Source organism: Sciurus carolinensis, chromosome 8 (assembly GCF_902686445.1).
Source record: "Sciurus carolinensis chromosome 8, mSciCar1.2, whole genome shotgun sequence".
NCBI lineage: Eukaryota > Metazoa > Chordata > Mammalia > Rodentia > Sciuridae > Sciurus > Sciurus carolinensis.
In genome coordinates this window covers 32,357,957-32,377,913 of record NC_062220.1, presented here as the reverse complement: position 1 = coordinate 32,377,913, position 19,957 = coordinate 32,357,957, and the positions used below count along the sequence as shown (strand labels likewise).

Genomic DNA, 19,957 nt, shown 5'->3' with positions numbered 1-19,957 from the left:
ACTGAAGAAAGATTGTAGTAAGAGAGCCAGCTCTTATCTGAGTTTACAGAATATGAAAGATAAAAGGGGCCTTGATGATCATCTAGTCTGAATTCATTCTTATTTTAAAAACCCTTTCTATACCACCAATGACACCGTTGTCTGACCTTGGCATTAATATTTTTAGTGATGAGACACTCACTATTTTACAAGATAACCTGTCTCACAATTGGACAGATTTTGATGTGCAAGGTCTTCCTTCTATTGATTCAAAATTTCCTTCCTGTAACTTCTGGCCCCTGGAGAAACAACACGTAAGTCTTGTTCCTGTTCTGAATTATGAACTTTGAAATATTTGAAGACATCTGAAATATCTCCCCTGAGTATTCTCAACTTCAGAATAAACATCCCAAATACCTCCAGCTATTATTCACTTGTTTCTTCTTTTAGACACACACACTTATCTTCCTACTGGATGATCTCTGGACACACTGCAATTAGGAAACATATGTTCTCCAGGGCAAAGTGGAATTAAGTCTTATTTTTAATTATGGATTTAATTGTACTTGTGCCATAAAGTTATTAAATGATCCACTTTTGTAAGTCAACTATGCATATAATTACGTTCTATATCATTGCCAATATCAAAGTCTGTTACTAGTTGTGAGATGCAAAAGAAGATTACTAAGATATAATGAAACTTCTCCTTGGCCAAAAGTTCATGTCTAAAGAACATCTTACAACACACAATACCAGCTAGCTGGTTAAATCTTTTGATAAAATACAAAAATAGCTGGGTGTGGTGGTTCACGCCTGTAATCCCAGCAATTTGGGAGGCTGAGGCAGGAGGATTGCGAGTTCAAAGCCAGCCTTGCAACGGTGAGGCGCTAAGCAACTCAGTGAGACCCTGTCTCTAAATAAAATACAAAATAGTAGTGGGGATGTGGCTAAGTGGTTGAGTACTCCTGAGTTCAATCCCTGGTACCAAAAGAAAAAAAAAATAATAATAATCAAAAGATTCTGAGTTTTCAATTTGCACATGCACAGGTGTGGCTTCTTTCAATCTTTCAATTATAGACAATCTGAAAGTGAAGTATTCCATTACAAAATACTATTAGTAAAAATAATCTAAGCCAAAGTAGTAAAAATGAATTTTATAAGAACATTATATTAAATATTAATTTAAACATTGTTCAGCTAAATAAAGTAAAAAGATAATTTATCCACATTCAGACTTTTCAGAAAGATCTGGTAAACTGGTTCATGCTTTGCCATTCTCATGAGCTCAATGATGGCTATAATCGCATCATCAATATTAATCACTAAAGCAGAAGTTATACTATGGTGTTATAACCCAATAACTTTCAATATTGACCTAATACTTCTAAAAAGCAGAAAATGGATTAAATTCACACTAAAAACTTGATGGGTTTCAATTCACCTGTATCTATTCTGTAATCTATTCAATTCACACGTATCTATTCTGTAATCACCTGTTTTCTAATGCCTAATAGTAAGTTATAATGTAGATGAACATCCACGGTTATGTTTGCATTTAATACTACCTTGGAAAAATAAAGTACTGTTTTGTTTTATGCACTGATCATGACTTTGTTGTATCTGTTAACTGAGTCTACCATGACAGACACTAACCAACATGGTATTCAGCTTATACCTAGAGTAAAATATGTGGCATAATCAGAGGGGCCTAGAAATCTTGACCCAACAGTGGTTTGTTCAATTACCTATATCTCATGTGTTTCTTTTCACTGAAGTCAAATGTCGCCAAACATAACACATTCGAACTCACAACATCCAAACACAATGCTTCTTAGTTGTGTGTGGAATGACAAAATGTATTTTGATTATCTTTTAAAATAAGCAAGTTACTTCCCTAATTCCTGTCATGGGTTACACTGGATCCTCCCAAAATTCATATGTTTAAGTCCTAACCTCCAAAGCAAAGAATGAGATCTTGTTTGGAAATAAGGTTGTCGCAGATGTGATGAAGTTAGGAAGTCAACCTGGAGAAAAGTGGGCTCCAAGGGGAAGTCTGCAGACAGACACACACAAGAAGATTATCACATGAAGATGACATCACCACCAGCCACCAGAAGCTAGGGAAAGGCATGCACCAGGTTCTTCCTCCCAACCTGTAGAAGAAACCAACCCTACAGACACAATAACCTGGAACTCTTAACCTCCAGAACTACAAGACAATAAACTTCTGTTCCTAAAGTCACTCAGCTTGTGATACTGTATTACAGCAACCTTAGCAAACTTATACAATTAGGAAACTTAAAATATTTGCCATTCTTTAGGGTATGACTTCAAGAGCCCAGAGCACGTTTTATTTTTTAATATTCTTGAATATGGCATATTCTTGTCCTCTGAGATACATTTTTTCCAACAGTCAAAAGTTACTTGGATCTAAGATATGAGTATAGTAGATCACATGTGCAGATAAAACAGGATTTTTTTAAATAATTCATTATGGCATTCAAATTAATTCATATGTAGTAGAAACGGACTGTATATCTCTGAAACTGACTTTGGCAGACAGTCTAAAAATGTTTTAAAATGTTTTAAATGATAGTATTTCTTGGGAAGAATGTATGACTTCCTAAGGTAAACCATTTCGAAATATATAAGAACACATATTTTGCTGGGCACAGGAGCGCATGCTATAATCCCAGTGACTTGAGAGGCTGAGGCAGAAGGATTGCAAGTTTGAAACCAGCCTCAGTCATTTAGTAAGACCCTGTCTTAAAACAAAAAATAAGATAGTGGGGTGGGGGCTGGGAGTATAGCTCTGTGATAAAGCATCACTGGGTTAAATCCCCAGTACCCCCTCAAAAAAGCATGTTTATAAATTTCGATGTATTTCATTTTAAGGTTTCATTCTTAGTCATACTGAAAGTATATATACACATAAATACGCAAACACACGTACACATATATATTATGATGAGTGTAAGTAGTTCCTCTGTGTTAAGTCAGAGGTTTGTGAGTTGTTTGGGTTTTTTTGTTTTTGTTTTTGTTTTTGGTACCAAGTATTGAACCCAGGCATGCTCAACTATTGAGCCACATCCCCACATGCCCAGCTCTTTTTATCTTTTTTATTCTGAGACAGGGTCTTACTAAGTTACTTAGAGTCTTGATAAGTTGCTGAGGCTGCTTTTGAACTTGCAATCCTCCTGCCTCAACCTCCCCAGTTACAAGCCAGAGTTTTTCAAGAATGCTTTGTTAGATAGATAGATAGATAGATAGATAGATAGATAGATAGATAGATATAAGCATAGATAGATATAGATAGATGATAGAAATAGAGATTCCTGGGGCCTGATTCTATCTCCTCAGCCTGATCAGCTTCCCTTCTATCTGATTTACACTTTGAGTTTCCATTCGAGATCTAAACTGCTCAATAAAACTTCCTGTAATGATGGAAATATCCTGCCTCTGCATCACCCAGTAAAAAAGTCACTGGTCACCAAGTGGCTGTTGAACACTGGAAATTGATGGTGCAGCTAAGACACTGAAATTTTAATCTAATTTAATTTAATTGTAATAGAAATAACCACATGTAGTTAGCAGCTATTGTACTGGAAAACACAATTTTGGACTTTAATTTTGAAAATAGCATTCTACTGCTTAACAGTGTGAAAGTCACCACTGAAAATGAAGGAATAGGAAAACTAAGAAAAAGTAACTGATGATTTTGATCAATTTTCCCAGAACGCACAAATGTCTAAGTTTTTCAACACACATGATGGTTGACTTTAATCTGAGTATAAAATTCCATCAGCAAACTAAAACTGGCATCACTACTTATCAGCCAGCAGGGGGAACTAAAGAGTAGCAAGCAGTGTTTTCCTGGAGAATGTTTCTTCCCCCAAATCCCTGGAGGCCCCAATACACATATTCTGCCCAGGAACTCCAAACCCTGTTCTTCCCAAATATTCAGAGTTAGTTATATCATCTCCATGTGCTTGTTTTCAAAGGTTCCCTATGAGCAGGCAACAAAACTTGATTCTAGACAATACAGTCAAAAATCAGATTAGCTATAAAACCTGGTGTTCTCACTTTCCTTTTTAAAAATGTGTTTAGTGTTCAGGTTTTTATATTGGTTTTGTAGCTTCATCCTGTTTCTCCACATGTCAGAGAAAAGTTTTAAGACCTTTCAGATTTACACAGAAAAGGAAAATTTCATCGGCACATTGTCAATTCTTCAAAGTTATTTTTAAAAAGTTTTGTCCGTGATAAGTCAACCACATGTGGCCTTACCTCTTGATAAAGGTCACTGAGGTCTTCCTGGTGGGCCTGTTTGGAGCATCCTGGGAATTCCCTAACACAGCAGGAATCTGGCGGCCAGTCCATCTCCGTCATTTCCAACCAGTCAGTGAAATACACCACCCCACAGCACTTAAACTGCAAAAGAATGACTGGTCAGGCTCAGAAACTACAAAAATATTGTTTTAACTTATGGAAGATTAAATGTTAGATTTCTTAAATTTTTGTACTCAGAGCTAAACTCTTTTCTGTCATCACATAATGATACATGTACCTTCTTGTTGATGAAAGAAATGCTGCAAAGGAGCACCAGGGCTACCCACTCCATAATGAAACAATTCTGAACAATATTGCCCAAACACCTAAAAATAAATCAGGTCTGACCAATTCTTCCTCCCCAACTCCAATACCATTCACAGGTCATCATACAATGACAGATTTGACACACATAATAACAAATTCAGTAGCTGAAATCTTACCTTTACCATTTACTTCTAGTCACAAAAGAGTAGTTAATCGATTTAGCTATTTAAATGTTCAACACATTTGAATATTATATTAAAAGTTTCTTAATTTCTGTGAAAAGATTTATCAACCAAATCTCACATCATAAAGGTTACCAGACTAGGAATCCTTAACCAATAAAAAAATCCCAAAAATTTCAAGAAATAAACAGGTTGGGCCAACTAATTTTTATTCAACCGAAAGAGATTCCTGAAATAAACCATCAAAGTCTATCATCATAATTTCAGAAAAAATGATGTGCCCTTAGCTTGAATAAAGTTGGATGTACAACTATATCGTCTCTTAAATCATGTTTAAGAAAACTATATTTTCTCTATTGTTTCACTTTGTTTCACTTTACCAAAGATAAGCAAAAAACTCTCTGATGAAGGTTTAGAAACACTGCTTAAGGACATACACAGATTAGATTCAGACAATTATCTATGCTAAATAATTTCCTGCTTCTGGGAAAAGAGGGACAAGTACTCTTCCATAGAGTCAGAAGCAAGGAAGATGGGTGGTCACTGAGAAAAACTCTGCCAAGAGTGAATGGCTATGCAAATGATGTAGCCCAAGAGATCAATTTGTGCTCAAGATTAATACTGCATCATAAATATCACAATCCACTATCATCTCAACATTTAACTAAAGTCAACTTTGAAGAATTCTGAACTTCTCATGAAAAAGCAAATCAGGAAAACACTAAAATTTATTTCAGATTTTTCCACTTGCCTCAATATCTGATGATTAAAAAGAACAACAGTCACCTTGAGAGTATTATAAATGATGGTTACTAAAAGCTATAGTTAATACTAAAATTTTGAGAAATGTTACAAATATTAAATATTTTCCTTTAATCAACTTACTCTCAAAACCATGCAAATATATCATAATCAATTCTAAAACCACAGATATAACAAAAACATCACCAATTTAAGTCCAACATAATTTGACAGCATATATTTTACATAATTCAATGGGTAGTTTTTAAAAAAAATGGAGTAAAAGGATTTCACTTTCTAAAAATCATCAACTACTACATTTCTAAGTCAGTCTTTTCACTTTTTTTTTTCAAAGTTAGTCTTTTTAAATCCTTACATTCGGAGAAAGCTCATTTCTCGCGTTTCCTAATGGCATGAGTCCTTTCAAATTTGATGACAGAAAGGCAGTCCTTGGAACACTCTGCCTCAAAGTCGTACAGCCCATTTATCTGACTTTGTCAGAAAATGAGATGATCCACCAACACAGTGTTTCCAGATAATTTAAACATACTCTGTCCAGTGTCAAACATGTTTTTTATTTTCATAAGTCACTGAATTTTTTTTTTCTTTTCCATAGTTGTCTTTCTTCTTCAACAAAGGATAGTGAATTTGTATTGAAAATTTCCTAAGCATGTCTTTCAGTAAATTCAATATTATACAAACACATTACCATGGTCCTTGTCATATTTCTGTCTCCTTTAACACTGCATAGTAGGATAGCTCTACTGTTGCTAACACTGTTCCAAGTTCTAGAAAATACCATACAACCACTATGTTATATATGAATTAACTGAGGCCTTTGATGGGTAAAGTAATTTCCTGAGGTCATAGGCCAGTATGTAGCAGAGACTGCTTATCCCAAACCCTATGCTCCAACCACTATGTTAAAGTTAATAAATAGTTTTTTAAAAAGGTACCAAATAAGTGTTATGAGGGCTTAAGCAAGAATCCATTAAGTTGGGCAGCATACTCAGAATAATACTGAATGAGAGATCAGGAAAATCAAAAACTGACTAGGTGACTTTTTGCTCTGATTTATTGTGAAGAGGGGTATTATAGGCTGAAATGTGTTCTCCATGCAACCAAATTCATGGTTTGAAATTTCAGTTACTTGTATCTCAGAATGTGACTGTATTTGGAGACAGGATCTTTACAGAAGTAATTAATACATTAGGTGGGTCTTAATCCAATGACTGACATCCTCATAATAGGAGGAAATTTAGACAGACATGTATACAGAAAATACAATTGTGAAGACACAGAGAGAAGAGGGCCAGCTATAAGGGTTATGATTTGTATCTGGAATGTCCCCAAATGTTCATGTGTTGAAAGCATGGTCCCTGGTGTGGCAAAGTCCAGAGGTGGAGCTTTAAGGAAATGATTGTGTCATGCAACCTCACTATGGATGAATCCATTTGATGAGTTAATAATGTGAATGGATTACTGGGTGGTAACTGTAGGCAGTGGGCTGTAGCTAGAGGAAGTAGGTCACCAGGTGTCATCTTGAGAACTATTTCTGGCACCTTCCTGTCTCTCTTTCGCTCTCTATTTCCTGGCTCCTATGAGTCTAGCAACTCTCCTCTGCCATGCCTTTCCACCATGATGTTCTGCCTCACCTCAGACCCAAAGCAAATTAGCCAGCCAGCCACAGGCTGAGTCCTCTGAAACCATGAGCCAAAACAAATCTTTCCTCTTTGAAGCAATTTATGTGATGTATTTCTGTCATAAAGTCAAAAAGTTGACTAACACAATAAGCCAAGGAGAGAGGCCTAAGATGACATGGGCCCTGCCAGCATCTTGCTCTTGGACTTCTAGCTTCTAAAACCATGTAAAAACAAATTTGTATTACAAGCTATCCCATCTGTGATATTTGGTTATGGCACTCCTAGCAGACTAACATAAGAGCCTTAGAAAAATTATTTCAGGGTGCTCAGAGGTCTTCCCCACTCCTTTTAGTGGAATAGCCTTAGGACATGAAAGAGGGAGCTTACCATGTGACAATTCTAAAAACAGCACATTGTCATGTGCAGCACTTGTACATGGTCCATTTAAGCAAAGCCATCAGGAAAAAAAAAAAAAAAAAAAAAGAAACAGAACAAAACAAAACACCTCACTTTGTTTCTTTGGTTTTTAACTTGGATTATTGGATTATCATGGTGTACATCATAAATTCCAGAAAATACAGAGCTCTGGGGGTGCTCTTCCCCAGGACAGTAGCTAAACATAGCTTATTATAAATTCCCTGATGCTTCACATATTTTCCCTTTGTGTTGTTTTTAGTACAAATGTGCAGTAAACAAACAAAGTCAGGAAGCGTTTAAATAAACAGGAAATCTGTGTTACAATGATAATTTTACCACCTCAACAATTGTAATACAAAGAGCCAGATTTGGAGATTGTCCTGGACTTGAACCTCTGTCCCTTTCCAAGACAGAGCGGGAGGCTGGCTACTGGGTAAGATATTCATCCTCAAATGCTTCACAGCCCATCACTAAGGTGAATTAAAGGAATCTGAGGTTCTTAATCATCTGGGAATGTCACTCCAAAAACAAGGAAATTTCCTGGGAGAAGAGCTTGGTCTGAAGCAAAATCAGTGGTTAAATTCAAGTCACCAGATTTTCTATATTTAAACATAGACTCCATTTGAAATGGTTACATACATCGTTATACTGCCATATACAGTGCTACATGGCAGTTATTTAAGAAAAGTCAAAAGCCTCGATCTTTCCAGTGTTGTTATTAATAACCATAAATTAAATGAGATCAAATTTATGATAGCATTTAAACTTTTCAGCACTCCCAGGATGTAGGGACTTTTTTATACCTATTTTACAGGCGAAGAAACTGAGGCTCAAGGAGGTTAAGAAAATTACAAAAGCTCTTGTAATTAATACTGTAAGAAACAGAACTAGGATTTGAACCAAGAACTTTCTGACTAGAAAATTCATGCCCTTAATGACATATGTACTAACTCCAAACTCCAAAATGAGAACAACCTTTAAAAAAAAAATTAAAAAGATGTTTGAAATACAGATAATTCTAAAAGTCATGAGAAAAATGTCTATTTAAATAAAAACTTGGATAATTGCCAAAATCTCATGAAAAAGAAACTTCAGAGTCATTTAGAAAAATGACATCCAATTAAATGTGTATGAACTAGGTGAATTAAAAGGGAAATGGTATTCATGGGAAGAAAAGCAGAGCATGGAGTTACTTAAGTATTTCTCTGTAAAAAATAAATAAATAAAACCAGTGATAATTAAATTATAGGCTTAATTTTTTGGCACAGAAAAAAGAATTACCGAACACCTATTTTTGAAAGTGTGATACTTATTCTATACTCTCCACCCTGAAACTGCAGCACTTACCTCTCTCTGAAAAAAATTCCAAGCATGAGTAAGCCACCGATACCTAGGTAAGCCGTAGTTTGTCATTCTGGCTTTCAAAGTGACCATATCTGACCACTGTACTGGGACCTGAGAGAAAAACAATTACATCAACACACAAGCTTACTTATTCAGACACTAATACTCTCACATACTTAAAAATGCTATCACTCCACATCATGACACACACATTCAGAATATTTTATAATTGGCAAAGACTATTTTAAATTTCAATTTGCTCGTGGCCCAAATCAAGCTCAAAGCAGCAAGCCTGACATTTAAAAAAAACTGACACAAAACTCGAGAATCTGAAAAGAAAAAGGGAGAGGCAAGTTCTACTAGACTCAAGATTAGGATAATTTTGAAATCTTATTAAAAATTGTAATACTGTTAGAAATAGTTTTCAAATTCTTGACCACAGATATTTTTCAGTTTTTTCCTTTTTAAAAAATTATTTGGAAATAAATCTTCACAAAAGAAAACACACACACACTGGGGCACACAATGTTGTTCCCCAATTACTGGGCTGATTGTAGACTCTGTTTTCATATGGCTTCAACAAAGTTGAGGGAACTCACTGAAGTTCAAGCTATCCACTACGAGTTATTATTATCTCATATCTTTTTTTTGCATAAAATAAATGGAAGTAAAATAAATTCTCAAGAGATGTATAATCTGAAAGAATGTTATTGACAGGTTTTTATCTAAATGAATGATGACTAAGAGGTAAACATGTATAAACAACAAAAATGACAGGGAAATAGACTGATGTCAAGTCTCTTGATTTAGCTAATATAACATTCTTTTACATTTTTTTTTAACTTTCCAAAATAAATATTGGTTGTTTCTTCATGGTGACCACAATCACTCTGAGACCAAATGTGGTAAGAAAACAGAGGAGACCATTGAGGTTCTGGCACAAAATACTGGGATCTGGCCATAAAGTAACAGGCAAGGAACTGCTAGAAGCACAAAGCTCATTCTATGTAATGCTGGGTTCTGCAAAATGTGGCAGATAATAAACTTTAATGGCACTTTTCATTCACGCTGTTATTAGTGCAGAAGCAATAAAAAATGTGAAGAACTTTTTTTTTTTTTAAAGACCGCTTTCCACATTTTACTTTTAAACAGCCCTTGCTCTATCCTGGTGAGGTAATGGGGAAGATTTATGCAAGCAAAACAATGATGTATGCCCTCAACTGAAAAAGTGGTGTGTGCTCACTTACTACCCAGAACTCAGAAGCCATTGCAGATTGTCCCTTAATAGAATAGGGTGTCTAAACAAATTCCTTTGAGTTTCCTCATGTTTCTTAGAAATATGTTAGACTCAAAACGATCCCTTTCCAAATACCTTAAAGTAATTCATTTTAAACGTGCTATAATTTAGGAGACTTATCATATATCAGTCTGCCATATATACTATAAAATCCATTTTCAAAATCCACAGAAAGTTAACTCATTTATTAAAAAAAAAAAAAAGTCTTATAATTATCGAACAGAACACAATCCAAAGCTGAAGTAAGGGGATCAAGAATTAGTGGCACAATTTACTCTCTACTGATTGTGAGAGACAGAAATTTATTATTTGATAACAGAGAAACTTAATCTCTTTACCACAAAGACACAAAAACTAAGTCCCCAACTATTTTTTCACTTTCCTAAATACACAGAATTTCTAGGGATGGCGTGAACATGTCAATCTCAAAGACAAAAGAGAATTCGTATTTAGTGGTAGATTTTATTTTGAAGAAAGTTCTTCACTTTATATTATAATAAAGCTAGGAGAACTGAGTCTGACTTTTCAACGTCTCATAAATCCTCTCCTCTTCCTCAGTCGCTACACACTGGTGTGCATGTGTCACCAGGTTCCTATGAGTGACAATACCAAGGCATCATTTACATGTAAATTGCAGTATGCAGAGTAACCACCAGTCTGTAGCTGCCACTTAATATTCACAACAGCCTCACAGAAGTAGCAAGTTCACCATTCAATCTTTAATAACTGCATCAGTTACCAGAAATGACTTCAATTTTATTAACACAATTGTCTGATGCACTTTTTTTCTCTCAAACAAATACCAACTAATCACCCTTTCTTTTTAAGAGTTATTGAATTTAGAAATGTTTAAACCTGTCACAAAATGCAGGATCCCAGGCCCTGCCCTCTCCCCTGCTGTCTTTTCCTCTATTCTGATTTAGCACATCTGGACTGGAGCCCAACCATGCACACTATTAAGAATCACTCTGGGTAACTCCTACTACAGATGGTCCAAGGATTACATGTTGAAAGCACCATTTTCCTGAAACAGAATTATTCTATAATGCTTAAGGTGGAAAAATCTGGCCTGACTCCATGAAAATAGCCAACATTCATAGGCATGCAAAAGTGCACCAACCCATGCATAAAATAAATGCACAAATTTGCATCACTGAAGTGAGCAAACTAAAGAAGTAACACCCATTGTGAACAAAGGTGGAGTGCCAGAGGTAAACCAAACTTGACCAGTAAAATCTTAAGACTGAGAAACTCCTAGCCTCATTTATTCTAATACAGCTATAAAATTTGTTCCAGCCTTTTCAATGGCTGAAATAAGAGAAAAAGTGCTGAAGAGCTGTTTTCAAGTAGCCAAGTCTCAAGCTGTGAGAGTGTTTCTAGATGCCAGTAAACATACAGCAACTCCCTAAGCTTACTTCCTATGGTCCCTGGGATGTTCTGAGTAGCATCTTGGAAAGTTTTAGGGAGGTGCGTTCAAGCATTCTTGAACAAATCAGATTTTTCCTATTATTAACTCAGAGGTTGGAAAAATTATTTAACAATATATACTAGCTTTACCTATGACATCCATGTCTAAGCAATCCATGGAATTACAGACATGTACCATAGTATGCCAAAGAAAGTATTACAAATTATGGTTTGAAAATATGCTTTAGACACGGTAAAGGTTATTTTTTTCAGAAGTATTGAGACTTCATTGTTATGAAGCATGTTATGTACCATAAACATTCATATTAACCATCAAGGACCTAAATTAATCTAAAATATTGGATTTAAAATGTTGAACTAGAAACTGTTTTAGATTGTGATTATATATCTCTTTGAACTCACCACAAGTTCTTGCTCATATGTCCAGACACCACAAGCCAGTTCTATGCAGAAAATGACAAGTAGACTTCCAAAGTACTGTAGAAAAACAAGTTTGCCATTAGTACAGAATCAATACGAAGTACGGTCATCGGAGACAAATCAGATATTATTCAGGGTTATGTTTATCTAATGGAAAAGGAAATGAAGCAGATGAGAAAAATTTCAGCAAATTTAGAAACACCTACAGATAACATGCAATAAATACTCACCTAAGTGGCCCAGTTTTTATTTGCTCCTAGGACAAATCTTTGATAAATGCCAGTATTTTTCACAGGCTAGAGAGTAATTTCCATATTAAAGTTTGGTAAACCGTAATCAAGTTCTCTGAGAAATTAAACCTCATTTCTTTCAAAATGAATGAAATGTGATCAAAAAGTTCAATGCGCTGCCTATAAGCATATTGTAACTCACTCTTCCAGGCAATGGGGACCTCTTGCATTCTTTGAAAACCATAGTATAGAGCAAAATCTCAACTACCAATTACAATGCAAAATAAATAGTAAGGTGCTTTCATGGGAAGGCACTTAGATTGATAAAAGAATTTCAGAAAGTCTCACAAGGTATGCATGGGCAAAGAGATAACACAAAGTTGAGTATAATATCAAAAACAAAATAAGGGCTGGGCGCGGTGGCACACATCTGTAATTTCATCAGTTCAGGAGGCTGAGGCAGAAGGATCACTACTTCAAAGCCAGCCTCAGCAACTTAGTAACTTAGGCGCTAGTAACTTAGTGACAATCTATCTCTAAATAAAATATAAAAAGGACTGGGGATGTGGCTCAGTGGTTAAGTGCCCCTGGGTTCAATTCCTGGTAAGAAAGAAAGGAAAGAAAGGAAAGAAAGGAAAGAAAGGAAAGAAGGAAGGAAGGAAGGAAGGAAGGAAGGAAGGAAGGAAGGAAGGAAGGAAGAGAAAGAAAGAAAGAAAGAAAGAAAGAAAGAAAGAAAGAAAGAAAGAAAGAAAGAAAGAAAGAAAGAAAGAAAGAAAGAAAGAAAGAAAGAAAGAATAAGGATAAAAATTCAGGACTCCTATAAATAGAGAACACACATGAACACAAACAGTATTGGGAATTAGAACAAAAGGATAAGAGTTTTAGGCTAGTTAAACACACAAACAAGTGTGTAAAAGCAGTTGAAAAACTCAGTGAAGGGTCAAGGAGCAAGAAAAAGATCCATCTACCAGAAAGAAATGTTAGAAGATCAAATATGAAAGGCAGATGAGAGGTGTATTTAAGACAGATTATGGTGAACTTTAAATAATACACTACTGTGTTTAAAAATTTATCACCTCAGTAACAAGGTAGTATCTCTCAAAGTTTCTGAAAAAGAGAGACATGCTAAAGAGTTTAATTGTAGAATTCTAATCAGTTTGGGAGGGAAGGGCCAATTAGGTAGGTTGATGATTCCTTAGATGGGAACAAAGAGATGACAGGAGGTGGGGACTTGAATTTAGATGACAGCCTTGCAAATAGTCAGGAAAGACCATCCTCAAGCAACATAATAATAGAAATTCCACAGGAAATTGATTGATTGGATTTAGAAACCTAGGGGGGAAAAAGTATCAATCCCAGGTAGAGAAATGGGGAAGGGTAACTAGTTCTATGAAAACACTGACTTTGAGAAACACAATTAGGTGCTCAGATACCAAGGATAGAAATTCTGATGATTAGAGATAAAAATTTAGCAATTTTTGGATAGTACTCTCTATATATCAGGTACTTTATAATTAATCCAGTCAAGAACTTTCTGAAATGAAAAAGACTACCCCATTTACAAATGAGAAAATGAATGCCAAAAGTGGATAATGTTCAAGAATGTGCATAGTACATTTTGGAGAGCTGGGCCATTGTAGCCCTGTTCTGTGTGGTCTTTCTGGCCCACCTCACCAGCTGAGGAGATAAGTTTACAGAAGCAAGTGATAAACATGTGAGAAAGAATGGGCTCTCTGAAAGTTCTCTCCCTGCTTCCAGCAGGAATAAAATGATCCTGAGCTCATGAATCTTCCACCTCACAATAAGGGGTTGGGTAAGAGTCCAGGGCAGTCATCAGCTGTCCCCTTCACTGAAGTGAAAGCTTCACCAAGAGCACGTACTTTTTTGTGTCCCTCATCACATAAAGCACTCAATAAATATGTGTTACATTAAAGAATGAACAAAAAAACAGAGATTTGCTAGGAAGTGCCTGGAAGCTACTTGCACCAGGTGCAAGGCCTCTTTATAAAGGTGATCCTTAAGATGAGTCAGTGACTTCTATTCTTCCCCCTCCACCCGCTCTCACTGTGGCTTAGCATCTACCTATCAGTGAGAACTTTGGTTTTGGGGGACTGGCTTATTTCACTCAGCATGATATTCTCCAATTCCATCCATCTACCAGCAAATGCCATAATTTCATTCTTCTTTAAGGCTTAGTAATATACCATTGTGTATATACACCACATTTTCTTTATCCATTCATCTGTTGAAGGACGCCTAGGTTGGTTCCATAGCTTGGTTATTGAACATAGAGCTGCTATTAAACATTGGCCATGTCACTGTAGTATACTGATTTTAAGTTCTTTGGGTATTTGGGTATAAACTGAGGAGTGGAATAACTGGATGAAATGGTGGTTCCATTCCAAGTTTACTAATAAGGAATCTTCATACTGTTTTCCATAGTGGTTGCACCAATTTGCAGCCCACCAGCAATGTATGAAGGGACCTTTTTCTCCACTCTCTAATTGCAAGAGATGTTGAATAATTTTTCATAAATTTTCTTCATATTCATATTTCTTCTTCTGTGATATGTTTGTTCAGTTCCTTTGCCTATTTATTCATTGGATTATTTGGGTTTTTTGGTGTTAAGTTTTTTTTTAGTTCTTTTAAATCCATTGGATTAGATGAAGGGGAAGGAGGGGAAAGGGAAATAGGAAAGACAGCAGAATTAATTGGACATAACTTTCCTATCTTTGTATTTGAATGCACAGACAGGGTAACTGCATCATCTAAAACCACAAGAATGGGATCCTTATTAGAATAAGTTATACTCCATGTATGTAAAATATGCCAAAATACACTCCACTGTGATGTATATCTGTAAAGAACAACAATAACAAAAAAGATGAGTCAGTGAGGATTGGGGGTGAGGGTGAAAAGCTGATAGGATTTGAGAAAAAGTGTTCCAGGAAGAGGAAACATCAACCTCAAGGTCACCTTACAGGATGAGTGATTTGCTGGAAAACGGCAGTGTTAACTGGAGCACAGAGGGTGGATGGGAAGAGTGAGGGCAGCAGAGTTGAGAGGCAGGAAGAGCCAGCTTGCTGTGGGCCATGGGAAGGAGCTTGCATTTTATTCGAAGAGTAATGGAAATCTATTAGCAGATGACATGATCTGATGGATATTGTAAAAACTATTCTAGTTATTTTGTGAAAAAAAAAAAATGACCTAAAGCAAAGCAAGTGTATGCTGAAGTGACTTACATAAGGAACTTCTGAAGTAGGGGAACAAGGGAAAGGAAGAGAGGGAGCTGACACAGGATTGTGAGCCACCAGAACCTACATTTTGAGGTTCAATGCACATAATTTTTGCCCAAAGAAGGGAGAGCAATAAACAATATAGAAAAAGAGAATGATTTGCTACCTATGTCCCTGATATAATTCTTGTGCCATAAAAATATAAAGTGCTAAAATTCATATTATTTGCTTCCTTCATAGTCCTTTTATTTAAAAAAAATAAAGAATATAGAACTGCATAATTTCTTAGACAATAGCATGGCTTGAAAATAGTAATTGGTTCAAAAGATAATATTTTGCTTTGGGGATCCATTTTACAAGTTACTCTTATTTTCAGCATGTAGTACTTACGGTCATCTTCAGTCTCCTCAGATCTCATTTCTAAGTGTTGTTATATTTTGGACTTAATTTAAAGATTTCAGTCTTGAGATGCTGATTGAAGAAATCTGGCAAGCAACAGTACTCCAATTCAGTCTCTAAACTCTCTTTAATATTTTAATTAAGAGATCTTTAGGCATGAAAAATATTGTATTTGCTCCTGTGTTACAGAGGGCAAATGTTCAGGAGTTATATACTCGATCAATTTTCCTATCTCAGAGACAGAGAGACTCCAGAGAAAAATGACACTACAGGGTACCTCTGCCTCTCAGATCCTCAACCTAAATTCTTTTCAAAACCGATTTCTGGCTACATTGACAACCAAAACAGCCCTCAAAAGGCCAGATGTCTCTAAGGATAAAACATGGACAGGGACGATAATTCTGTACATACTGAAGGAGATACAGCTATGCTGACTTTGCCTTGGGGCTAACCATGCAGATTTCTTAACTGATTTTATATCCTTTGAAATCCCACTTGACATAATTCATTTCCTGCCTGCGGGAGTCACTGATGAGTTTGCAAAAGCCTGCACTGTACCTGTCAAAAAGACTCCAGAAGAGGGCCATGGAGAAGTACCCAGATGTATGCAAAATGGGTAATACCTGAGTAATTGCCAGGTCTATGGGTCCAAACAGACATGTCAAAACAGCAGGCATGATATAACATTTGATTTCTTAGAATGAGCATTACAGTGATCTAGTAATATCATGGCTAAGTATATATACCTAAAACAAATTATCATTCCAAACTCAAAATTGAGATTACTGATCATGGAAAATAGAAGGTAAATTCTGTATGATTTGGCCACTCTTATAACTTTGGGAAAATTACAAATGATCATGTATTTCAGATTTCCAATGGTTTCATCTAATGCAAGTTCTCCCATACAAAACAATTACCTTGTTTTTATTTTACTAACACTCAGAAACACTGATTTATTTGAACTTGAGGTTAAAAGTACAAGTTTCATTAACATTGTAAAACTTTCTTGTAATAAATTACATCTATAATATAATGAAATATAGTGTTTTTACAAATGAAGCTGCAACTTCATTGTCAGTATTTTGCTTTGTTGTTATTACATTAGCCTAAAACATCCAGTCCTGTAATTCCATCCTTAAAGGAGAATGTCAAATCCATCCTTTGTGCAATGTCCTAGATGAACTGCATTTACTCCTAAATTTTCTTTTTCAGTGACATCTGAGTTGCTGGTAAAGTCATCCTCATATTGATTAGTGCATAGAAAATCACTCAGTCACTATTTAGTTCAAGGGCTGGATTGAAGCATCTGTAAAGTATGGTGTTAGCCATAATTTCAACAGAACATAACTAACAAAGGATAAAGCACCAGCTCCCACTGAGCTTTGCTATGGTCTGAAGTGGACAGCCATGTCACATTTCACTACACAACGATCTGCTGTCCTCAGCTTTATTTGGGAGCATGTAATTGTAGCCCTAGTGGTGTTAGCATGTGCCTCTCATGCTTACTTTCCCAGTGTATATAGTTAGATGAGATGGCCTGTACCAATTTAGCTTGCAGAGCAATTAGCCCTCTTCTTTGTATGCTTTCTCTCTCCAATGGTGGAAAGAGTTCTGAATTTGGAGTTAGAAGATTCCCAGCTCTAAAACACACTGAGTGATCCTTTGCAAATCCTTTAACTACCCCCACTTCAGTTTGCTCATCTGTATAGCGAAAATAAAAATAAAGCCTTTTGCAGTTGTCGAGGTTAAATGGATACATGAAGGTTTTGCTTTCGTAGTAGGTTTGTTGAGTTAAGGGCATTAACAGTATTGCTCTGATTCTCAACACCAAGTGAGACATTAAAAAGAGCACAAAAGGATCTGATTCTGGAGACTCTATGGGGATCAAATGCCATTTTGGTAACTTGGTGCTATAAAACCAAGACAGGCAATGGCAACTCAACAGCTTACTTTTCTCCTTTCCTCTGCTCTTCAGGGTCCCCTGTCTACTGTACTTCAGGCCTCAGACATGTAGGCCTTCAACCCTTTGGCTGCCTTACCCCCAAGTCACAGTGCTTACTCAGAGGCCAGACCGTGAGTGTAGGCTGACAAGATCTTATTCTTAAGCATTACTTTATTCCCAATGCCTAAACAGTACCTATCACAGAACAGGTATTCAATAAACATCAGGGGAAATCACAATCAGGTTACCAACTCAGAAGAACAATTTCAGTCTTTTCTTGGGTTTCCTTTACCTAATTTGAACCTTGCGTTTCATGTTAACATTTGACTCCCCTTGATTTCTGCCTACACATTTCTATTTTAAATATTGCCTCTCTGTTTTATGCGACTCTGCTTTTGTAGATTATATTATGACAATCCAGTGAGCCCTGAAACATTTAAAGCCATTTGTACAATTCAAGAAAAGAAGCAATATGCACAGTCTCTCTCTATTTTCCTGTGCTACTATCAACTAAGCATTTTATGAACAAATGAAGAATGAGAAAATAGGTGTTTATACAAGGAAGTTAGAACATAATTATTTGCATTACTATTTTATTTGCCTTGAGAAATTATTCAATACAAGGTTCCTTAAAATAGAAGGGCCTCCATTATAACTAAACTCAATTTTGAGTCATATTAATTTTATCCCAAAGCGTAATTCACACAAAAAAAGTATATCTAAAAGGCACTCTGATAATAGGACACACCCCTGAAGTGATATAATTGATAATTGATTTTTTTTTCATCAGGCTGCTGGAGCTGAGAATAAATACCTTCAGTTCAAATATAGATGCCCTGATGGGGTCAACTGGTAGAAAATTAGATAAAACAACATATGTGAAGTTGCTCTGTTGCTTTTTTTAAAAAGTTATACAAGAAGAAGAAAAAAAAAAATAGACAAAATAGACCTGGCTTCAGATTCTAGCTATTTTATCTACCAACTGGGCAACCTGACCTTGGAAAAACCAGTAAGCCCTAGCTTCCTCATTTATAAAATGAGTGCGTTAAAGCCACTTTACAGTGCTGTGCTAACTCAGTGAGGTAAAGTGCTATTGCATGGTAACCACCCTCTAAACGGTAGCCATTAATAATCATATAACAGTATCTACCAGAACATACACGCCTGCAAGGACAAGAAAGGTCATTATGTTTAAAATACCTAATGCACTTTCTGGCACATAGCAAGCACTCAAGTCATACTTCTTGAACAGAAGTAATTATTATAGGATGAAGTTGTGTCAAAGTGTTCATTCACCGGAGATTATCAGTGTCACCCCTACAAAAGAGCATCCAATCCCAAAAGCTATTTGGCAAAATCTTAAGTAAAATCCCTGTCCAGTCAGAATATAGCTGGTACTTTCCAAAAATGTCTTCATTAGAAAACTAAAGCAGGATGGGTGTGAAGGGTGGGGACCCAATTTAGGACTGAAATCAATTTGTTATTTTAAACTAACTAGAGTTGGCCACAGAATTGCAAGAATAGCATCACTTACCAGCCTGTGTCCACTGGAAGTATTTGAGGAAGAAGGGAAGGCATTGCATCCCACCTTCCTACTTAAGCCCTTGATGACTGTAAATGTATCTCCCAACAGAAACAAAGGAGACTTATCCCTCCAAGTTTAAATGTCATTTCACTTCTTTATATGTATAAAGACAAAGTGGTAGAATTGCCAGAAGGTTCTTAAAAGAAATTTATTTGTAAGAATGATCTGATTCCTATTACCACGACCCCTAGGATTTCACCCCAGAGAAAGCCAATTATCCTATCCTGCCTCCCTCTTGAAACTTTACTAAAACAACAGCAAAGGGATATTTTAAAAGGTGTAGTCTCAGAGAAAAGAAAAAATAAAATGACACAACAGCAAGCATATTTTGGAAAGTGTAAAGCAGATAGAAGAATAGTAAATTTCTCAGCTCTTCACCAAGGCTGCATGGTAAGTCTATAGAGGGGAAAGCAGGTAACAACTTGACTCATATCGCAGAGCCCAAAGTACTTAAATGTTGGCAGTTCTGGATATTTCTAGAAGTGGATGAGGACAGGGCTAAAATGGGGCCTGCTATG

General features: G+C 36.0%; 1 protein-coding gene across 3 annotated transcripts in view; it reads right to left on the bottom strand.

Annotated features, from left to right (window-relative positions):
• Tspan12 (tetraspanin 12) overlaps positions 1-19,957 on the bottom strand; it is a 70,404-nt gene that overhangs the window by 18,937 nt on the left and 31,510 nt on the right. For all 3 annotated transcript variants that reach the window (XM_047562681.1, XM_047562682.1, XM_047562683.1), the window contains 3 exons: positions 12,027-12,101; positions 8,903-9,010; positions 4,264-4,407 (listed from right to left, as the gene is read on the bottom strand). In XM_047562681.1, coding sequence (XP_047418637.1) covers positions 4,264-4,407; positions 8,903-9,010; positions 12,027-12,101 — 327 coding nt within the window. The remainder of the gene's footprint in view (positions 1-4,263; positions 4,408-8,902; positions 9,011-12,026; positions 12,102-19,957) is intronic.